Raw genomic sequence first — 14,926 nt, 5'->3', positions numbered from 1 at the left:
AGGTATAACAGGGTCTCTGGGTTTGTCGTGCCTATTCATTCAGCTTCTCACCTCCCACATTTCCTCTCCTTTGAAAATGAATGTAATCAAAAAGCTAAGGGTTTGCTTGGCAGATTCTATTGTGCCCTTATAAGCTTTTATCCCCTCCAACCACTCGCCCCCTGTGCTCATTTCTTTTCTTGTTTTGATTTAAAGATGCAGTGGAAGTACTTAGCATTTAGATGACATGCTGCTGGAGAGGTGTGATGGATCAGCGCCTCTTCAGAGGACTGAATTTCTTCGACGGCATGAGGGCCAGTCGGCCGGTCGGACAGACAGAGAGACAGATCACAGAAGGACGGGCCGAGCAGGCAGCGGAATACCAAGTCTGCCTCGGTGCTGCGAAAGAGAGCCTGGCACAGCCGAGGGGAGCGCAGCGGCTGCTGGGAATGCCAATGCACAGCCCAGACAGCCGTCTTGCCTTGGCTCCTCTGATTGGCTAAACAGACCATTAGCTTTCTGATTATGATTAGCCGAGTCATTATCTACACAAAAGTGGCTCATTCACCAATATTAAGAAAGCAAGGAAGCTGTATTCTTCCTCCGGTCGAGGGGAAAACAGCATGTTGTTTTGTCCTCCTTAAGATGAATGTGGGCGGCTAGAAGTTGTGTTCACAAAGAAATAAAGTGGAACACTGTTTATCACCCTGCCTCACAGCTAATGTGATAAAAAAAAAATTGTGTGATGCTACTGATGGAAGAAAAGAGAGGTCTTGTGCTCGTTAATGCAGATGATGTGTTGGCCGTTACTTGATCGTATTTTCTGGTTGAGGGGAGAAGCAGAGTCCTCAGAGGTCATAAAATCTGGTAGAGAACAAAATAACCTTCAGCTTCCTTCGTCTCGCCTTAGATATAATTGGAAGATGTGCCATCTGTGCTTTTAAATGGACATATGCTGCTCTGCGTCTAAGGCCAATATGCTGAGGGAAAGCTGAATAAAACGAAGGCTGGCCCTCTCCTTCCTTGGTGACCTTCTGCTTCTCTTTTCCAGCCTTTGCCCAAGGAGCCATCGTAGGATGCAGAGGAAAACAGCAAGTATGATTTTTGTAATGATCTACTATTTTGCATAATTTGCATGCTGAGTGCATAACCCTGTTTCCAGTTCATTTGAAGAAACCAAGCATGTTTGGATTGCTGGATTTTGTAGAAAGCAGAAATGCTAACTTTGAAAATAAACAGCAAATTAAAAGAGCCCGGCTTCAAACACAATTCATGTATTTTCCAGCACTACATTCAATACTGAGCTTAAATAAAGGTTCAGGTCTGGTAGAATTTCTAAGTCACTTTGATGTAACAATGCAGTGGGTTATTGGCAGTTTTGAAATGCATGAGAACTGAAACTAAAGAGCTCCTCTGCAGTTACATCAAACGGAGAGGATACTTCAAGGTTCAGGTTCAAGTCCAGTTTTCTCTCAGGACACGAATGGAAAGCATGCCAGCAATGGGGGGGAATGTTTTGTTAAAAAGCTACAAAAGATCCCACAACAGATTCCAAAAAAATTCCACTTTAAATTCTTATAATTCAACATCCACTTGTTTTAAAGTCAGCAGGTAAACCTGGCTCAGGTTAACCTCACTTCCAGAAACATGTTTTTCTCCTCTAAAAAACAAGGAAATGTACTAAAGACTAAACTGAATTCTTCTCTGGAGAACACTGACTGAATATCTGTGAACCTCTTATATCCTGCAAAAACCACAGGCATCTGGAATCTGCATGCCTTATGTCTCGTAGCCAATATTCTAAGATTGATTTTCCCTCTTCCTCCGAGAAAACAAAATGAATCACGCACAATTACCAAGGACTGGGAAAAAAGGGGGAATTGGGGGGCGTCATAAATATTTATTTGCCAGTCCTGGGAATTTGTGCAATCCTGTGTGGATTTGGCAACTCGTATTTAAGTGTCTGAATGATTTATATGGTCAGTCCTGGGGTGTCACATTTGTCCACTGTCACCCTGAATCATTTATATATTAACATTTATGGATTCATCCGTATAACATATTCATGGCAGAATTCTATTATCATTCAAATGGTTTTTCTGATCAAATGATCAAATGGCTAAATTAGTCATTAACTGCAGGATTTCGTGAAATGTATTCCAGCTCGAAAAGAATATATGACATATGAACCCATTCCTTCACATAACTCGTAAAATGTGATTTAAAAAAATTTTTTTTTTGCCTTTTAGACACATGATTAACAGTGAAGTCACACTAGTGCTTCGTTTATTCAGAAACTTTAAAAAGGTAACGCAGGTACAGATGTGTTTCCTGTTCTCTTACAAGCTTCAGTAGTGATAGATGTCAAAGCATAAATCAGTTAGCATTGTGAGTGTGAGGGGCACTCTGTTAATACGTTACTCATTAATGTTGTCATTTATTTGATGGAATTAACAAAACAAATGTTGAAGTGTGCCTAAAGCAGAGTCCTGATGCCTGTTTTATAATGTCAGACAGTGCACGAGCAACGAATAACAAGGCCTTAATTTAAGTCTCTCATTTAATTTGTAATTTGCTCAGATTCTGTATGTAAAGTGTTTTGCTGGCATGGATACAAATGTAAATGAAAGTGTGGAGGTGTGAGGCTGGAGTGCTGGTCTTGATTTTAAGCAGTTTTTTTTTTTTCCTTCCGCACCTTAAAATCTGTATATTGGCTGTTTTGTGGTTAATTAAACTGCTTTTGTTTTTGATTAAAAAAATAATGAGGAGCTGCTACATGGATCTGACAAAAACATGTTGCTGATACTTACAGTTAGGCTGTAAATCAAGTAACCAGAGAGGAAAAAGCTAATTGAGTTGCTACGCGATTAAAAACAAGACCGTGTTTATTTTTTTTCTTTGTGGATGGGAACCGTGATCTAATTAAAGCTGCGTTTGGCTGCTCGCTTGTTCACAAGGGGGTCACCACAGCAGGTAGCTCCACATGTTTGATTTGGCAGGTTTTTTTTTTTTTTACACCGGATGCCCTTCCTGACACAACCCCAAAGGGATTTGTGTCTCCTCCTGGGATTGAATCAGGAACCTTTTGCTTGTTAGGCAAATGTGCCAACTTCTACATTATGGATCCATTAATTACTTTAGGTTATTAAAATAAAAAGTTAATTTTTCCCAAGAAGGCAAAGGATGCACTAAAGGCTGCTTAGTGCTACTGTAGTATGTTAATGTGATAGTATTAAGTTGGAAGTGGTGTTATGGAAAATGTTGAAATTTGACATAAAAGTCAAAGCACTGCACAGCATGGAAAATTGTCTCTACATTTGCATAACAAGGTGCATGTCTGAGAGGAGCTCATGAAAAGTTCATGATTAGTATCTCTTTGTCTTTCTTTCCTCTGCTGCAGGTTCACTGACATCCGTGTTAATAAAGAAACCGAGGCCACTCACTACACCCAAATATTTTGCCCATTCACCAGTGAGGCTCCCAAAACTTACATCGACTCTGACCTTCAATCATAATGATAATGATAGTAATTGAAAAACACACACACGCACACCTTCTCCAGTGACACGCCTGACAGCTTAATGGGAGCAGCATGGTAACATCAGCATTGGACTTTCATCGATACCAACTTCATGGACTAATCATTGGAACAAAATCCCCGTGAGGAACCCCAGAACAAGCAGCGGAAGATTCATCGCAGCATTTGGCCCTTTTTTTTTTTTTTTCGTGTGTGTGTGTGTCTTTTTTGTCTGCAACTGCCCAATCTGCAGGGGACGGCTCGTCGAGATTCTTTTTATACCTTTGTGGCTTGATTTAGGCTTGTCACAAGGCCTTTCAAAAGTCAGCCCCTTCATCTTCTTTACAGTCGCCGCCATGAACCCATCCAAGGTTATATTCCAGCCAAGTTTCTTTAATGACAGTTCATCGCTCGAGTCGTGACTTTACTGAGGTTGAGCCAGGCCATATTGTCCGCTGGATTCTAGCTTTTAACACCTTTGTCTCATTTGGCTGGGTGAAATTTTTACAAGGCCGTAGCCGCCAATGTCTCTGCATACACACACAGGACAGACATTACGACAAAGCATGAAAGTCAGAGAAGAGACGACAAATGAGCTGACTGTCTTTGCTCACTGAATGGAGATCAAGATGGTGAAATGTGGACATTTTGGATGACTTAGCTTATATCTTATGTTTAGTTTTTGTTTTTTGTTTTTTTATGTGGTGCCAACATAGACTAGAAAAGTAGTTTTTGTCAATGAACCTCACACATCTTGTACACATAACCGGGAGCATTTAGCAAATGTGGACCCCTGGCTTGTTTTAATGATCTATACTGTGCGTTTGTGTGGGGGTGGGGGTGGGGGGGTACGTGGGTGCATGATTGCATCTGTCCATGTGTGAATATGTGAGTATGTGTGTGTATGCGTGTATGCGTTTCTGTATGCGTGAGTGGGTAGGAACATCCAGAGATACACTGTGAAATAAGTCATATCCAATGCATTATTCATACTCTTGTATATTTTTGGGACACGCCCAGACCAGAGCTCACCATCTGGCAAAAGGAAGCATTTGGGATTTTACAGATGTTGGATCTCATTTTAATCCTGGGTTCGCCTTTTCCTTTTTTCCTTCTTGTCTTTTCTTTAGTACATAGAGATATTTATATGGGAGATAAAATATAATTGAAACTGAAATTGAAACAGTATGTCACATAAGTTAAATTCTGTAATTAAAATCAATTTATGTGTGATTAAATGTATTTCCGAATCCTTGTCTAAACTGACTATATTTTGATATGAAATGTTTTGGCCAGCTGGATGTGCTATTTGCAGATAAGCGCTTGATATATTTGAAATTATGTACATACATACATATAGATATATAGATATATATCCAACTGATGTATTTTATGTTCTGTGGGTCTCACTCTAAGGAGTTATAGAGAAGCAGTAGCACAAAAAGCATTTGTCTGAGAGAAGCAGAAGAGGTGGACACAGTAACATGAACACCAGTAATATTTTTCCGAAAGTATAAAAACAAAATAGAACACATTACAAACACATCAAGCCACGGTCTGCAGAATAATTAATATCTCTCTGAGTCAGTCTCAAAAATAATAACCCTCACAGTGATACTTTACTGAACGTGATTGCAGTTGGTTGCATTATAATGTGCAGGTGTTCAGGTTAATGTGCCTGCTCCTTGCTCCCTTTTTTTCATTTCTTTGTACTACAAAGGTCTGTACATCTCCATCTTAATGTATGCATTTGAGGATATAAAGAGAGCGTCTGCTCCCGGAAGCTGTGGACCATGCATTTGTGAGTGTGTGTGTGCGTGTGTGTGTGTGTGTGTGTGTGTGTTTTCCAGGTTAGTACACAGTCTTCTGTGTTGTGAGAAAATACCAATTTCCACCTGATCCCATTTTTTTGATTTCACGCTGCCTTTATTTATCGCTTCTGTGGTTGGCATTCAGCGTAAGTAAATTGTCCCTTTGAGTTGACTTACTGTCAGTTCAGGAGCTGCTGCAGTCACTCTGAACAGGATGGTAGCATAGCTGAATTTTAGTCAAATTGAGATAAGAACAGTTGGAGATACACAAACCTCTGTCTGTTAAGTGGGTTGTGTCTGATAAATGGCCACATCTGGTGGGTATTTATTCCATCACATATCAGCAAAGTAAGTCCTCAGTCACACAGGCCTGGAGACCGGTTGCCAATCCCCTGGTCATAAAGAGGGTACTGCACCAAAAGCCTTCTCGTGATTGCTTTGGTCACTATCACATTGCTGCAGTCGCCCATAGTTTATGTGGAAGATGCCAACTTGGCTGCAAACACTTGCTAACTCACCACTGAGTGGTAGTGAGCATTGAAAAAGTGCAAAGCAGAATGGAAAACATTCGCCTTCAAAGTAAAAATTCTACCTTACTCTGAAAACAACATGTTTCTAAAGGTGCCGCTTTTACTTTGATGGTAAATGGTCTCCATTTCCATATTGTGTTGCACTTCTTACAGTTTCACTACCATTTAGCAAGTAGTTGGCAACTGTTTACAGACAAACTGGTGTTGTGTATACAAACTATGGGCAACTGCAGCAATCTGCTAGCGACCAAAACAATTTTGAGGAGGTTTTTGGTGCATCACCGTACACCTTTTTGTGGCCATTTCTCTTCAAAGTAAAAGTTGTACCTTTTGACCGCTACAACCTTCTCGCAGCCAAAGCAATACCAAGGAGTTTTTTGGTGCAGCATCCGCTTTGTGACTGATTTCACCCAGCGACACATGTCTATACTGAATATCGATACTATATTTTCATATCTCAGCTGAAAAAATACAGGCTTCTTATTCTCCAAGCATGACACAGTATACACACAACAGTATATGAGATAAAGTAGAATAAAAAAACAATAGTTTTTGTGCAGACTGAAATGCAGCTGTGTAATACTGTTCTTGAAGTCACTGTATAAGATACCTTTCATTATGGACTACTGAGTAATGCATTATATAGCATTATGCAGTATATTGCTTTACAAAAAGTGTCTTAGGTCTTTATGTAAGTATTATTACACAATATGTCATGTGGGTATTGACATATAAGTTATAATTGCACATAACTGCTACGTACATCAGAAGTTTTCCCATACTTCTTACAATTAAAACATACTGTACAGAGTAAATATAATTTATTCTAGGTGACAATTTACTGAGATGTGTGGCTATACCCTTATACTAAATACTGCCCAACACCACTGATTAATATATAATTACCAAATGTTAGTGCCTACTCAATTAACTTAATTACTGAGAGCCACTTAACCCATTTTGTATAAAAGGTTAAACAGTTTTATAAATTTCATGAGGTTTTTGCTTTCTTTAACAGGTCTATAAAATGTCCTCATTAATGTAAAACTAAAGACAGTCTGAAATTCTAGTGCTTGTACTGTAAGTATTTTTAATTAACTGCAAAGCCAGCATGACCTCGAGTATACTGGTTGGAGCAGAGCCAGTTATTTGATAATTTGTCTACCGTACTGTATGTTTCAGTATATATGGAGAGTAAAGTTTAAATGTAACAGCTTTTTATAGTGAATCTCTCTTAAGACGAGCCATTCCTGCTAATTAGAACTACTAATTAAACTATACTGCTATGGCTCTAGACTGGCATTCATTTAGTTTGTTTTGTTTTTTTTTGTTTTTTTCCAATCTTATTGGGCACTCAAAACATTTTACGCTACTGCCTACATACTTTTATTCTTCATTCACCCAGTGATGGATGCATCAGGGGGAATTTGACATGCGGACAGGTGGAGCAGGAGATCAAACCACCACCCTTTTAATCAGCGGACACCCCGTTCTGTCTCCTGAGCCAGGCAGCTCTACTGTATCCTCCCTGCATAATTCCCAAATTACAGAGTTCTCTCCAGGAAATGTTAAAGTAAGGTATTCATAAAATGCTCTCCCTTGCCATTATTGATTAATGGACGGACAATGTTTTCTTTCTTACTGGTTCACTGTCTCTAGAACATAACAGCAAATGATATTTCTAGGTCATAATATAACACTAGTATCATCAGGAATATTGGGTGTTCCACCTGGCTGTAAAAACTGAGGCATGTGGTTTTTGTGGTTGCTGCTGAGCCAGTACTCCCACTCAACTCCCACTCAGAGATGTTCTTTCAACAAGGCCCGCTCCATTTTGAATTTATGTCTTGCTGTCTCAGGGTTTTGGATGTAGGCTGCTGTCAGGATCAACAAACGTAGTATTTTTTCTCCATTCCATCTACACTACGGTATTTCACTGGATATCAGAAAACCTTTACTTCACCAGTCAGTGAGCTGTCAGCAGGCTACAATGACAAACTAAAACCAAACTCTTTGTACTGTGAATTCTGGTGTTCCATAGTGTTCATTCAACCTTATGTTAATATAAAAATCTGAATTTTACATTATTATTATGATCATCTTCTACTGGCATCCAACATTTGTTAGAAAGAGAAATCAAGTGTTATAAACATTTGAAGAAAATCTGATGACACGTATCTAATTGTATGTGTGTTAAAATGTGTAGTTATCGGGCAACGTCATAGAAGATCACTGCCCTCCACAGATTACCTCCATAAAATATGACTACAATTCCCAATTAGCTCTGGGAATCACACAGTAATTGACAAATAAAAGGACGTGATACTATATGCTGTAGCTACAGCTGGACGACCATACAGTAAATGTTTGCCAATCATGGAATAATACTAGTGTGGGATCAGTGGAGGGGCGAAACTTGTCATGCTTGTATGAGAGCATTTTTTTCCCGGGCTACATAGCAGCTCGAGTGTTATCAAGCACCTTCACTTTGTGTCTGTGTGAATCCCGGCTAGCAGCAACCATCATGTAACACAATAATACCTGACACTTGATCTTACTGGCTGTTTTTCTGCTTTTAAAAAAGTAATTGTGTCAGCACTTGTGGGATATCTTTTTCCTCTTGAATAAGACCATCAGGGCCAGCACAGGGGATAAGTGCTTCAGCACTGCGGGCCTTCGTCACTGTATTTCAGTTTTGCTGCTGAGTCTTCCCGATCCACAATGGATCCCCGGCCGAGCCTAATGAGACACAAACACACCCTCGAGGCTCAGACTGTCTTGCTAAACACAGCATTGTTGAACAGCGTCGCAGTGTAGCGAATTAGCATTTATGCCCACATAAAAATCCATTTACTGATCCATTAGCTTAGCATAGTGCTAATGAGTTGCTAGTGATGACTCGCATGGGACTTTGGTTAGCAAGCGAATCGTCATTAAAGGTAGACTCTTACAAAATAACAGCTTCCCACATGTTGAGAGAGTACACTGCTAGGGCTGTAGAATAACACGACTTACTAATAACCTTGTTTTTATTATATATAATCAACTTATAATATTAAGAGCCAATTTTTTTTCTCCCCCATCCCCTGTCAAATGGTGCTCAGACACCTGCATGTTTTGCTTGTGGGAAATTGGCATGCTACTGTCACAGGAAATCTATTTAACCATCCCTCAAACTAATGATGAGGAGGTGGCTGTACTCAGCAGCTTGTGCCAGGTAAGCAGAGCAGAACGGGCTGCAGAAAGCCCTTTCTCAATGGTAAGTTAAAGGTAGAATGCAATCAAAGGTATGACTGAAATGAACCCTAAGCAGATAATATCAACTGAGAGATTTCCCATATTACAGCAACAGACGTTTTAGTTTCTAATTTAACACTGTGAAGAAACATGCTGTGTTTGCTCACTTTGCTCACTTACAGTATGAATGTGAGTAGCAGACATATAGCTGAATAAAATGTCACTTGATTTCCTTTTACAAGAGAAGCCAGCAGAATGATATTAGCATCATCCAAGAAAAACCTCATTTCCAAAGCCTCTCGGTGCAGGCCCTGTTGCAGTGCTTCCACACTGAAGGGGAAGCAGCTCCGGGCGGGGGGGAGAAAGGTATAAAATGGTCGTTTTACTAGAGCAACACAAGCTAATTTATCATTCTCCAGGGGTCAGGCGACGCTCTCTTGGTTGTGAATTTTAATGTTGTTTTTTATGGGTCTTAATAAACTCTATTTTGCTGCGAGCATTTATGCAGAAGAGCACAACATCCTTCACTCGGCTCATTTAGTGAGTCAAGGAGAGACGGGCCGCAGCCAAATTTAACCAATGGAGTCATCAGTTTCTTGCACTAATACCACTCAGTAAGGTGAAATATTGACAGTATTGGAAAAGTTATGAGAGTCATTCATGTCCTCTGAAGAGCTGTGCTGCATGCTCAGATTGTACACGCCAACTTTTATGTTATCTAATATTATTTGACTGTTATTATGCTACCATATTATAACTCTCATGCATTATCACTATAGCCGCATAATTCAGTCTCTTCCTCTTGATGGCCAGTGTTCTTGGTGTATCTTGCTGTGTTGTGCTAGCTGAATGGCTCTACTGATGGCACCTTCAGTACAAACAAAATGTCCCAATCAATGGTTGATGGACTGCACTGAAATTTTGGCCAGACCTTTGTAGCTCTCAGAGGATGATGCTTAATGACTGAGGTAATCTCCTAGTTCCTCCGGCAGGATGATGTTTTGGCTTTTTTTGAAATGTCTCAGCAACTATTTGGAGCCAGATCTGACTAGATTTATGTCCTCTTTAGGGTTTGACTTTGAATTTCACCGTCATTCAGTTTAATTAATTCCCTCCAGGCTTAGCTATGTTTATCACCAATTACAAAGTATTTACACTAAACTAATATGGTAAACTTGGTAAACATTACAGCAGCTTAACTTAGCTTTATTACCATTAAGCAAAAAGTACAACCTTGTCTACTTACAGGCTTGCAAAGTTTCTTGCATAGATGCAGCTATGAAAGAAAGCTGAATGCACATAAAGAAATAGTGGCAAACTTAACAACAATATAGGTTTGGAATTCACTTTTTAAATATATGTTTTTACTAGAAAAAGAATTTACATTACAGTAACAGTCCAAAGTCAGATCTAAAAGCACCGTGGAGCTATGATATACAACATTAATGGTAACTTGTAAGTGAAAGGCGTACTTCTTATTAGAAAGTCAGAGGTCACATTTCGCCATTGACCTATTTAGGCAGCAGGAAAATCACCCTGATGAGGTTATAGATCTCTATGCAGGCCTACTGACTTGTTTATCACATTTTAAGAGGTTGAGTGACACCATTTAACACAGAGGTCAATTCATCACATGATTACTTCCCATCACATCTGTCTCACTGCTCCCAAGCTCTGCATCCAGTCAATTATCAGCTAACGCTGACGACCCTGTTGTTTATTTGAACACTTATTGCCTTTGGACTTGACAGCGGCTACTCATCCTTGGGACCAAACACCGAGAACATCCAGATGTCACAGAGGACGGTCAGTACTCGCTCAAGGAAAGAACAAATGTATGTTTTATTAGGGCAGCATGAGAGGCGCAAAAGTCATCTGCAGAACAGGAGCACGACACTCTATTCAAGGACAGCATTCAGGCAAATGTATTTCTTTCTAGAAAATGAAACACAATAGATGCATGATGAATATTATTATGGATAAAGGCAAATAGGCGGCGCTGGAGCTGCAGTGCATTGTTTGTGTGATTGCATTAGTTATTAAGGAAGTGGAGGGTAAAGGACCCTTAGAAGATAAGTCCGACCATTTCTAAATTTTTCAATTTCACATGAAAATCCCAAAGCATCCATTCACATGGAAAGACCTAAACCAACAATGAAATGTTGTTTTTGTTGCCTAGGCCTAATATAGGATTCATAAATATTTATATTTGTTATGGTAATTTATTATCCTATGTGCTAACATTCTTCTCTTGGTTGTATATTGTAACATATGCCTTGAGGGTTTTTTTTTTCATTTTTTTTTTTGTTTTAACTGGCATAAATGAATGTTTTTCTGAATGTATTATGATCGGTCTTTGTTCTGCTGTTAGTGAAAGCCCATAACTTCCCCTTTTTTCCCCACAATTAAATGACACCATGTAGCTTGCGGTGCTGACCTGGTGTGATAATAAAATATGTTCCTTTGTTGTCTCTGAACCAGAAAGAATGCTGTGATAAAAATATGGTTTGTACTGTTTATGTACATATTATCATTAAATATGACTGAATAACCCAGAGGATTCTGTGCATTCAGACTTCAGTGCCTCAGTGTTGTGACGGTGATTAGGCACGAGCCATAGCTGCCCACCAGGACAAACTCCTTTTTCCATGCCTCCAACCAAAGAAACAAGATATGCTCAACTGTGAAATATGTAAAAGCGAAAAAATGTCTGTCATTGCAGGCAGTCTGTCATTGCCAGTCTTGATTAACTCAAACTCTGCTGAGCTCAGTGTACTGTCCAGGCCATCCTGACTTGAAGACGAGGTCCTCTGGGTTTTAGCTATGACAGATTGAGGGTGTCAGGAGGGACTCCCAAGGGTGTGTGTGTGTGTGTGTGTGTGTGTGTGTGTGTGTTTGTGTTTGTATGTGTGTGTGTGGGAGTAGGAGTGTGTGGGAGTGTGCACACTCGTACATGAGCAGGATAGCTGTTTCAGTGTATGTGCATGCATTTGCCTTTGTGCATCGGCGCATGATCATGATGTGTGTACAGTAGCCTGTGTGCTTGCTTTCCACATACTGCCAGGGTGAGTGCATGCACGTGCTGTTTAAAATGTGTGTGTGAGACTGTGGTTGGAGGCTGAGTGTACAGGGCCAAGATCTCATCTGTGAATCACATGTCTCCCATCAGTCTGACAGCATTAAGCCGAGCCCAATCAATACCCTGAGGGCCTCCAATCCCTGCAACTCAACGACACAGAGAGAGACAGACACACTAGAGGGTGACTGAGGAAGGGTGAGAAGGGGAGATAAAGAGAGCGTGCTGGAGAAATGACTTATACAGTGATGGATAGGACTTCAAGCCCATGTTTACTTTGCAGCTAAATTGTTCTTCATCTCATTTATCTTCCTATATTTGATACACACACTTACGAGCTTTTCATTTACAGATCTAATTATTTTTTTTGGCAGAACTATAGAATTTATAGCAAACAAATGGATAATGAAGACAAAGTATGGACAAATGGCATCAATAATAATCATGGTAATAAAATTTGGTGCACAGATAGAACTGTGTACTGAAATATAACAGTAAACCTGGAAAAACTTACAAAAAAAGCTACAGCCTGAATCATAGAGAAACCCCAGAGCTCTAGTCTTGACAAATGCACCACTATTCTGACAATAACCAGAGAAAATGCACACAAAAACCTTAATCTTTAAAGAACATTCTGCCCCCAAGTCCTGCTCACACCAGCTCCACATGAAACTCTTTGCAGGACTGCCACTTTACTGTTTCTTTTAGATGCTGCTGCAGACCAAAAACAGAGAAAAAAGTTCAAAACTTATATGTGCTGCAAAAAAACACAAAATTCTAATTCTCTATAACTGCTGGGTGTACATTTTTTGGACTGCCTGTGGTAAAACTGATCAGATTAAAAAAAAATAAAAATCCACAGCAGCTTGGCTGTTTCTACACCGGAATACATGAAGGCAGCCACACCTGCACAAACACCAACTTTAAATGTGCATGAAAAAACATTCCCATTCTTGCCAAAAAAGGGAGGCTCCAGCGAAAAATAAAAATAAAAAGACAGACATGCTTTTCTTAACTTGGCTGGATGGTATCCGAAACACTACCATGGCCATCAGTAGTACACGCAAATCCACAATTTGAAACATAACTAAATAATGCAACACAAAACTAAATTTTAGCTGCCACAATAATGCCCAGATCTGTTATTCAAACAGGAATGTATTATCTCTGCAGGACCTGAAGCAATGCCATGCATAGTTTTAACACAGTTGTGCCATAGGTCGTTTGTGACAGTGCCATCCAGTGGCCACAGTAATTAAGATATGAGCAAAGTAGGCAGTGAGGTGAAATAGTTATAGAGTCACAAAATCCATAAATTAGGTTAGGGTTGATGGATGAGTCAATAAAACATTTACTGTAACAAGGTGAAAACAACAACAGCTACCAGTGTTTTCTTTCTTTCTATCTATCTATCTATCTATCTATCTATCTATCTATCTATCTATCTATCTATCTATCTATCTATCTATCTATCTATCTATCTATCTATCTATCTATCTATCTATCTATCTATCTATCTATCTATCTATCTATCTAAGATAGATAGATAGATTTGAGAGGAAGAGAAAGACAGATCAAGCATGTTTTGATCTCTGTCCCCTGGGGAGGCCCATGTCCAGATGGTTCATTGGAAAGTAACCCCCCCCCCCCACCACACACACACACACACACACAAGCCTCTTGTACAAGAGTACAAGAGTCATACAACACAGAGGGCTTGTTATTTTTCACTGTTCCTCCAAGGTCTGTAGACTTTAATCTATATGACCCATCATGTATCTGATCCTAGCAATAGCCCTTCGCTCTGAGCTTGCATCACTTGCTGTGTGTTTCTTCTTAAGCCCATAATCCCAACCAGAATAGCATCTACAGAGCCTTGGTGTGTTGATATAAAATCACATGTTACCACAAATGTCAGCTCTAAAAAAAAAAAAAATCCATCTCACTCAGCACTGCTGCTTTTCATTGAAGTTTTTTAACATGTGCTCCTTTGACATGCAAATCAATGAGTTAGCAAAGCGGTGATTGGAATTCCTCACATGTGGGCATTTGATCAGAATTTGCACCAAGATCATGGGCAAGTCAATCAAGGGTAATTTACTATGAAATATCCAAAGTTACGCTTCGGTGGGCGCATCTGGCCCCCGACATTCATTTTGTTTAGCCATTCCGATGTGGCAATCAAAATGAATTAGCATGACAATTTTATTTCTGAAAAGGCTTAGGGCAACCCATTTTTATTGATGAATTTCAATAAGGATTTGACAAAAGGTTCCTTGAAATTGACTGCTCCCCCCTTTCACTTGACCTTCAGGTATCTGTGTCTGTTCTCTGTATGAATGTGGGCACCGTAAATGTCCATATCGGCCGTAATCGTTTTATATCACCATCTAGAGCTGTATTAGTCGGGACTTGAGAAGGTAAGCACCCAAGGTGATGAAAAGGTCTGAATAGATGATAATGATTGTAATAAATCTCCCAATGTGTTGTGTTAAAGAGTCACACTGCTCATTCTAATCTTTTCCTCAATTTGTAGATTGGTTTAATTTGTTGTAATTTGAATGATTGATGGTTTCCTGCAGTATTAAAGGTGATACAAGTATATAGAATATCAGGTGTCGTTATGCTCTGAGATTTATTAGCATATGGAGAAGGTACAAGATTTGAGCCAAAGAAGATTACACAGCAGGCCATGATTGCCTTATTTCATGGGTGTAAAACTGTTTTTATTCACACTGATCAACACATAGATTTTTTTATTTTTTTTATTTTACAG

At 39.5% G+C, this 14,926-nt stretch overlaps 1 protein-coding gene across 1 annotated transcript in view; it reads left to right on the top strand.

The window, feature by feature from the left end:
- Positions 1-4,746, top strand: part of tafa5l (TAFA chemokine like family member 5, like) — a 43,211-nt gene extending 38,465 nt beyond the window's left edge. Inside the window, exons 4-5 of the mRNA XM_030732579.1 lie at positions 1,031-1,074; positions 3,380-4,746. Coding sequence (XP_030588439.1) covers positions 1,031-1,054 — 24 coding nt within the window. The 3' untranslated portion in view covers positions 1,055-1,074; positions 3,380-4,746. The remainder of the gene's footprint in view (positions 1-1,030; positions 1,075-3,379) is intronic.
- Positions 4,747-14,926: the final 10,180 nt, after the last annotated feature.

This window comes from Archocentrus centrarchus, chromosome 7 (assembly GCF_007364275.1).
Source record: "Archocentrus centrarchus isolate MPI-CPG fArcCen1 chromosome 7, fArcCen1, whole genome shotgun sequence".
Classification (NCBI taxonomy): domain Eukaryota; kingdom Metazoa; phylum Chordata; class Actinopteri; order Cichliformes; family Cichlidae; genus Archocentrus; species Archocentrus centrarchus.
The sequence above is the reverse complement of the archived record's forward strand: the minus strand, read 5'-3'. Positions and strand labels throughout refer to the sequence as shown.